This window comes from Notothenia coriiceps, unplaced genomic scaffold (assembly GCF_000735185.1).
Source record: "Notothenia coriiceps isolate Sejong01 unplaced genomic scaffold, NC01 NC01_scaffold00015995, whole genome shotgun sequence".
Classification (NCBI taxonomy): Eukaryota; Metazoa; Chordata; class Actinopteri; order Perciformes; family Nototheniidae; genus Notothenia; species Notothenia coriiceps.
In genome coordinates this window covers 1-8,560 of record NW_011348696.1, presented here as the reverse complement: position 1 = coordinate 8,560, position 8,560 = coordinate 1, and the positions used below count along the sequence as shown (strand labels likewise).

The following is an 8,560-nucleotide window of genomic DNA, read 5'->3' as shown; positions in this document are numbered from 1 at the left end:
CTGGTTCGCATTTACAACACCAACGAAGAAGAAGAAGCTAATCTGTAGTGTTAGCAAACTTACAATAAATAAACAGAAAAACTAACACGGTAGGTAATGTTTCATATTGTGTGACGAAAAAGATCAAACATTGTGTATTTTAAGGTATCCAAGCGGAAATATGTACATCTAACGTTTTCGTTGAGTGAGCATAAATCTCACGGTTTAGCAACCTGGCTAACATTTGCTAAACATATCACTTGCTAACCCAATCGAGCAGCAACATTTAGTCATACAATTGCTTTAACGTCACGTTTCTTATTAAAGGTAATGTCAGCATTTCAACCAGGTTTACCAAAGCATTTAGTTTCAATATTTCTCTCAGTCTAAACGCACAATTCTATTTGTGTCGCTTTAGCGTCATTACGAGCCATGTTTCTTCACAATAAGAGCTTGTACTAAACCTCGTTAAGAAATTCGTCAATTTTGAGATACATTTTTATGTATGAGACATAAAAACACAGCAACATATTATTTGAAACTGGAATTATACACTTTTTTATTCGGCTTCCGTTTCATGTACTTTAACTTTTTAATGTAATGTTCATATTACAATAAAATGTGTTCTGGTCTAACTGCCTTCTGTCAGAAGTTCCTTTAAAATTACAGATTTTCTCATAGAGTTTTGTGTGTATCCACACTTTTTTAAAGATCATTTAAAACCGAACTAAACAGAAATATAATTTCACCTTGTTATTCAGGAGACAGAAAAATAGTAGACCATTTTTTTAAACAGCTTCAATATACAGTTAAAATCTACTACTACACAATCTGTTCTGGTCCAATTAACTGCCTCCTGTTATTTTTTAAAACATGCTGTACTGGTTTCGTTGAAATTACAGATATTTTAGATGCCGTTAAATGCTGGAACTTTTATACATTTCATCAGTTAACACCGAACTCCATTCAGAAATCGACCAATTCAGAAATGCATTTTTATTAAGGAGACACCAAACATACATTATCTAAAACTGGTTTGATTCACATTTGATTCACATTTTTACTCGGCTTCAATTCAATTTACTGTACCTTTTCAATATAATGATAACATTTCACTTTTTTTTCTGGTCCAACTGCCATGGCCGTTTCCGTTAAAATGACAGATTTCTTAATGGGGTTTTGTGTGAATTAACGCTGTGCTAACAAGACTCTTATCTGTAAAATATCGAAGGTAGCAAAATGTCAGCGGATACTAAGATTGCCGAGCTGCTCACAGAGCTCCATCAGCTCATCAAACAGACCCAGGTAAGTCAGTGACATTGATTAATAGTTAATACACTCTGATTAAGGTACGAAATGTTAGTAATCATGCTTAAAGTTAACCAAATCTAAATAATAATGTCTTAAGGAGGAGAGGTCACGCAGTGAACATAATCTGCTCAACATTCAGAAAACACATGAGAGGATGCAGACGGAAAACAAAAGTCAGTCGCCACATCATCACAAACTTCACTTCCACAACACCGAGACATTTATTTGATTTTCATTTTTTTTTTCAACTAGTTGGTTAGTTGCTGATTCAAACCAACATTATTGACTTGTCTCCTTCAGCTTCTCCATATTACCGCACCAAGCTCAGAGGACTGTACACCACAGCCAAAGCAGATGCTGAGGCAGAGTGCAGGTGAGCGGACACCTAACACCATGCACTTTATTAACGTTCATTATATCATTATAACATAGTTGAAGCCATAAATCGCAAACATAGAAAATACATATAAAGTATAATTTCTTAGTATTCTACAAAGGATCCAGTTAATGCAGACTGTTTATTGATGGCAACAACAAAAAAAAATATATCTTGTTTTGCATGCTATCCTTGGTTACATTTTCCCACGCACAATGTGTTCAAGGACCATCAGAAATCTTCAAACCAGACTGTCACTTGTATGTTGTTTCTTCTGTGTAGCACTACATTTGGCCTGTGATGAATATTGTAGCTTTTAATGGATTCTAGAAACCATATTTAGTTTTAACTCAATCTTTTTTATTTCTCACAGCATTCTGCGTCATGCTCTCGATAAAATTGCAGAGATCAAGTCGTTGTTGGAGGAGAGGAGAATAGGTGTGTAACAAAGATATGCAGTAATAAAATATAACTGAAGCTTGGAAACAAAAATATAACTACGTTGTGATGTCCTAATTTAGGTTTAAGTTGGTAATGTTTTAAAGAGAGTTTATGATTTACATTTAAAGCCACTAATGGAGTTGAAATGTTTGCACGCAGCTGCTAAGATGGCGGGGGTGTACAGCGACAGCGACCCTCCCAGGAAGACGATGCGGCGCGGCGTCCTGATGACGCTCCTCCAGCAGTCTGCCATGACGCTCCCACTGTGGATCGGCAAGCCGGGGGAGAGGTAGGAGGGGATTACATGCTGATTTCCTGTTTTCTTTACAAAGCTACCGGATCATAATCAAATAGGCTTCATTCTGCTGACCAAATGTTCAATATTTGTCCAGGCAAAAAGACACTGCACAGTAAGGCTTTTCTCACAGATGGAAGATATTTTCACGCCAGTCTATAGAGATGCTGCTCTGCACACACACTAACTACTTGCTAAGATAAGTTGTGGATAAAACTCTTCTCATTGTTGCTCTCTGTGGATAGCAGAGACTATGTGGCACAAAGAGACCCTAACTACCTCAAAGAGGCATAAAACCGACTTAAGGAGACACAAAACGACTTCAAAGGGACATGAAATTACTTCAAAGAGACATAAAACTGTACAAAGAGACATAAAACAACTCATACATTAGACAACTTAAAAATATATATAAAAATACTTCAAAGAGACGTAAAATGACTTCAAAGAGACACAACACTATCAAAAGGAGACTTGAAAGACTGGAGTGACACAAAATGATTTCAAAGAGACCTAAAATGACTTCAAAGAGATACAAATTGACACAGTTGACAAAAGGACTACAAAGGGAAATTAAATGACGATGGTAGATATCTAAATGTCACTGTCTAGAGATGCTGCTCTGCACACTCACTCACAGCATTCTGAATAAGTTGTGCACTAACCTCATTATTGCTCTCTGTGTCAGCCCGCCCCCTCTGTGCGGGGCGACCCCTGCCAGCAGCGATTACGTGGCCAAACAGGGCGACAAGGTGGCGGCGAGGGTGAAGGCCGTGGACGGAGACGAGCAGTGGATCCTCGCCGAGGTAGTCAGCTACAACCACTCCACCAACAAGTGAGAAACTCATCAAATGCTGATTATGTACCATCACATTATTAGACATTAAAATGTACTCATAATGCAGATTGGCGTCTTTCAGTGTTTTACTATTACATTATTTGTAAGTGGTAATATATTGTAGGGCTGCAACTGACAGTTATATTCATTATGGAATATTTCCCCCTGATTTTATTTATAAATAGATGGTTTTTTCTATACAATGTCAGGAACTTGTGAAAACAATCCATCCCATTTTCTTATATTCCAAGATGATTTGTTTAAATATCTTATGTTGCCAATCAGTCCAAAACACACAAATATTTACTTTAATATGATGTAAAACTGAAAAAGCAAAAGACTATCTATATTTGAGAGGATTAAAAGAGCATTTCTTTCATGAGAATGACTGTAATCGATTTTAAAGCAGCTATTGTTGCAGCTTTATGGACATTGGTTAAGGTTTGAACTGCTTATTATAGCAGTTTAATCTGTAGCAATGGATTATATGAGTAATCGTATACTTGTAGATTTACTTACTGATAAATGTAGGGGGATAAAATGATGATGCTTAATTCATCTCAAACATCTACAGGTATGAAGTGGACGACATCGATGAAGAAGGCAAAGAGTGAGTTTACATTTACCGTCTCTAATACGTAATATTATTATAACTTATATTATAAACCTCATGCAGTGTTCTTGTTCTACAGTCTTCTCTCTTACCTTTATCCGTTTCTACTTCTCTTTATATTTGAATCCTCAATTCAAACCATCTTCAATCTTTTTCCTTAAATCTCTTTTTTCTCATGTTTGTTTTTTGAGTCTTTGTCCTCTCATTCATGTTAAGGCTTATATCTTTTTAAATACAGGCCTTGTATTATTACATTACCATGTTGTTCTTCCTCTGAAATGTTGGTTAAAAGTCAACATTACCAGGTAAAGAGAGTCAAATAAATATTCTGCTCCTCTCCTTTCTCAAATGTTTGATTCTAGACAGGTGCTAAAATGTTTTTGTTCAAATTGTTTTTTGACCTCCACATAAAAGGGAGCAAGGTGCAAATCCTTTCATTAGAGAAGCTGGGGCAAGACACTGTTTTTACTTACAAATAGCAACTATTGAAACAATCAAGCCATTGTAGAAAACAGCTGATTATCTGAGGATTGCCGAGTTGATTAATAATAATAATGAATACGCAGCTTGATAAATATTCGTCATTTTTGTTGAGAGTCCAAAAGTAAATCTATTGTCGCACCGTATGTGTATCCATTAGTAATCAATAAAAAGGATTTTGGGAGAATCTGTATTATCTGTGTCCAGTTTCCCAAACAGACTTTATGTTTCTGAAATGTGTGTGTGTGTGTGTGTGTGTGTGTGTGTGTGTGTGTGTGTGTGTGTGTGTGTGTGTGTGTGTGTGTGTGTGTGTGTGTGTGTGTGTGTGTGTGTGTGTGTGTGTGTGTGTGTGTGTGTGTGTGTGTGTGTGTGTGTGTGTGATCAGGAGACACACTCTGAGCAGACGGAGGATCATCCCTCTGCCTCAGTGGAAGGCCAACCCGGAGACGGACCCAGAGGCTCTGTTCAGTAAGGACCAGCTGGTGCTGGCCCTCTACCCCCAGACCACCTGCTTCTACAGGGCCCTCATTCACACCCCCCCACACAGGGTAAGACTCAAAGCTGTGGTATTATTCGCAAAGGGTTAACATATGAAGCCAAAGTTAGGTCATTAATATAGAGAAATATTTGCCAAAATTGTCAGCATGACTATGGAAACCCAGTATTCATGTTAAATAAATGTTTTACTGGGAACATGGAAGGATTACTGAACTTCAAAAGGACACGAAAAGAACCAACAACGACAGAGACAAAGAGCAGCTGCAAGAGACTAAAAATGACCACAAAGACATTCAAAATGACCACAAAAAGACACCTTTAGACACAAAACAATTACAAAGAAACACATAACGACTACAAAGAGACACAATATAGATAGAATCGGAGGGATGAAACCCTCTTTAATGGTCACACATGCAGAGCACACACAGTGAAATTTGGCCTCTTCATTTAACCCATCCTAGTACTAGGAGCAGTAGGCAGCTATTGTACAGCGCCCGAGGAGCAATGGGGGTGGGGGGGTGTCCAGTGCTTTGCTCAAGAGCACCACCGCAGGGCAGGAGGTGAACTGGGACCTCTCCAAGTAGCAGTCCACACTCCATATTTAGGTCTGGTCAGGGACTTGAACCGGCGACCCTACGGCTCACAGTCCAAGCCCCCACTGACTGATCCATTGCCGGACAATATGACCACAAAGAAACACATAACGACTACAAAGAGACATAAAACTATTTCAAATACACAAACTAGTACAAAAAGATGCAAAACTACTACTACTGTCCTCACGACAGTAAAGCTCCAGGTACTAATCCTGCAGAGTTCACTCTCATTAGTCACATCCAGAATAGAAACCTCTGAATTATGGGTCTTTTTGTTTCATACATGTAGCTTCTTCTCACTAAAAAGACTCATTGTGTGAAAAGCTCCTCACCCAGCGAGCAGACTGTCCCCCGGCTGTCGGGCCCCCACACTGACCTCTGTGTGTTTGTTCGCAGCCTCAAGACGACTACTCGGTGCTGTTCGAGGACACGTCGTACGCAGACGGCTACTCCCCCCCGCTCAACGTGGCTCAGAGATATGTGGTCGCCTGCAAAGAGAACAAGAAGAAGTGACCAGCGACGGGAAATCACAGATGATTTCTATTTTTGTAGGAAAAGATGCTCGGAAATATTTGTCTAAAAAATCGAAATAGGCCCTTGGAGCAGATTCACCAGGTCATAAAACACCTGAACAGACATTTTAATACTTGTCATCTTTTTAATGAGACTGTCAATATCAGCACCAAGACCTTGAGGAGTGAACCTGAACGTCTCATCGGGAAAAAATTTAACTGTGTCCTAAATTTATACTGGATACTGTAGTCGTGTGTTCACAGGGGAAAAATGACGAATAAAGTATTAAAATCTGTCTATACTGACTTTTAAGTGTGCTGTTGACACACCATTTTCCCACAGAATACAAATAAAAGAAGATGGAGGGGATAAACACATCAGACGCCCGCTTCCATTAAAGCTGACCTCCTTCACTTGCTTGTGTAAAACTGCTTTGTGTTTATTTATTTTGTAATTATTGCAGTAACCAAATGAAATGTATATTACTGTATGCATAATACATTTGGACACAGAAGTTGTATTTTATTTGGACCTTTTTCCCAGCCAGGAGCAGCATCTAGTGGCCAGTAAAGGAACGTTTTACTCATAAACCTGCGTCGGTTGATCTCCCTTTGAGAGCCTAAACTGTTTATTTTGTAACTGTAAAGAGTGGATAATTGTTGTGTGAAACAGAAACAACAATGTTTTCATGCGTCACTGCTTTGTGTCTTATTGTCCATGTTTTATTTTTAATATTCTATCCAATATTTCTAGTCCACTACATTTATCTGGCAGCTTCAGTTACTTCACACATTTAGATTTCTACACACTAAATGTAGGAATAGTTTATTAATGTCTAAACCTTTTTTAACTCATACAAAACCAGCTGTCATGACAAAAACGGAGACAACACCATGATTTAAGTTTAAACAATATTGTATTTAGCAATTTAAATATACAGATGGGATGTGATAATCAGCAATCAGTAGCTGTGTGTGATGAGCATGAGTGAAGAGTGTGGGTGTCAATGTTGTGAAGTGCAAAAGGGTAAACCAACAAAACCAAAGTCTGTCTGTCACGGCTGCCAGGTGTGAGGAGAGCTGAGTTTGATTAATTGTTACCTGCAGGGGAGAGGCAGAGACACTCAATGATTTCCCCCACGGGGACATCACAGCTGAATATATTTGTCATTTGACAGATGATTCATGTGACACAATGACGTTTGAAGTTATTTTTCATGTAAAAATAAACAATGTAATGTAAATATATGCAGCTTTTTCTTTTATAACGTAAACGATGAAAAAACTGAATCACAGTATTTGAGTAAATGTACAGCATTACTTTCCACCACTGCTAAATAAAATAAAATATTAATAACAGATATTTTCCATTGTACCTGAACGCAACGTGGAAAATCCGCTATTGATTTAGTAATATCCCACGCTACCTAAAGGCAACAACAACGCGCGGAAAAAAAGAAACATGGCAGAAATGGTGAGCGGTTGCTTCTTTTTATCGCTTTAAAAACACTTTCTCGCTGAATAATGTCGACATAAACAAGTGTAATGTCGCTGTTATCCAAGTCGCTTCTAGGGAAAAATTAACTAGTCAGGTGTGAAGCTAAAGAAACAGATTAAAGTACATCCAAAGTGTTGTCGCAGGTTAGCTAACCTTGTTTAGGTTTTTCAAAATAAAAGTCTACAACGTACGTTTTGTATAATGGATCCTCTACCTGCCTCCATGCTTTCGGTTTTACTTTCTGTTTTATACAATAGTGAATATTAAACTACCAATGTAACCACTCTTAACATAACTTAACCCTGTGTGAATATATTTTAGAAACTGTAGATATCAATCATAGTCCCGATTAAAAAAATCGTAACTTGGACCTAGCTAACAACCAGATTTTGAATATAGGACTTTTACCTGTGACCAGTGCTTGAATTGGGCCGGTACTCACCGGTACGCAGTACCGGTGTTGTGTCAAATTATGCACCCCCGTCGTGAAATGCACCCCCTGGCCTGCCGTAAAAAGCAGCCCCCTTGTTTTTAATGTAAAAGGTTCATAAAATAAAATGGGGTGGCTGTGGCTCAGTGGGAAGTGTGCTAGACTTCGAACCAGGAGTCCCACTGCAGTCAGCATGTCGTTGTGTCCCTGGGCAAGACACTTCACCCCAAATTGCTCCTGTGGGGATTGTCCACAGTATTGAGTAGGTAAGTCGCTTTGGATAAAATTGCTAACAAGTGACATGTCATTTAATGTAACATACGACTCCCTCTATCCCAACGTTTCTCAAAGTGTGGGGCGCGCCCCACTGGTGGGGCGCAGAGATGTGATAAGTGGGTCGCGAATGGACGCGATGAACGGGAGATTATTTTTTATTTATTTGTTTTTTAACCTGTTCTACACTGCAACCCCGGAAAAACGCGTCATCTGCAGGAAACAGCGTCTGAGGGCATCTTAATATTCAATAAACTATGAATGTTTTATATCCATGTAACGGGAAGAAACTCAGCTAACTGATCTTTTTTTGTTTTTATTTTTTGCAAAAAAAAAACAAAGCTAACGCTGAGCCTCTGAATTAGCCCCAAGCGAAAATATGCTAAGGCTGTTTGGACATAAAACATGGTAAAATAT

At 38.6% G+C, this 8,560-nt stretch overlaps 1 protein-coding gene across 1 annotated transcript; it reads left to right on the top strand.

Moving 5' to 3' along the window:
* sgf29 (SAGA complex associated factor 29) lies at positions 1-6,656 on the top strand. Its single transcript, XM_010775731.1, has 10 exons — positions 1-89; positions 1,211-1,284; positions 1,388-1,463; positions 1,591-1,663; positions 2,040-2,104; positions 2,267-2,396; positions 3,091-3,237; positions 3,815-3,850; positions 4,719-4,881; positions 5,827-6,656. Exons 2-10 carry the CDS (start codon positions 1,219-1,221, stop codon positions 5,941-5,943), a joined length of 873 nt encoding a protein of 290 aa, XP_010774033.1. The 5' UTR covers positions 1-89; positions 1,211-1,218; the 3' UTR covers positions 5,944-6,656.
* Positions 6,657-8,560: the final 1,904 nt, after the last annotated feature.

What these genes read in the sequence shown, in the direction of transcription:
- sgf29 (XM_010775731.1), top strand. Translation starts at nt 1,219, where the DNA reads ATGTCAGCGGATACTAAGATTGCCGAGCTGCTCACAGAGCTCCATCAG. An exon ending in GATGCAGACGGAAAACAAAA is followed by an intron (nt 1,464 to 1,590) that starts GTCAGTCGCCAC and finishes TGTCTCCTTCAG; the next exon opens with CTTCTCCATATTACCGCACC. An exon ending in TACAACCACTCCACCAACAA is followed by an intron (nt 3,238 to 3,814) that starts GTGAGAAACTCA and finishes AAACATCTACAG; the next exon opens with GTATGAAGTGGACGACATCG.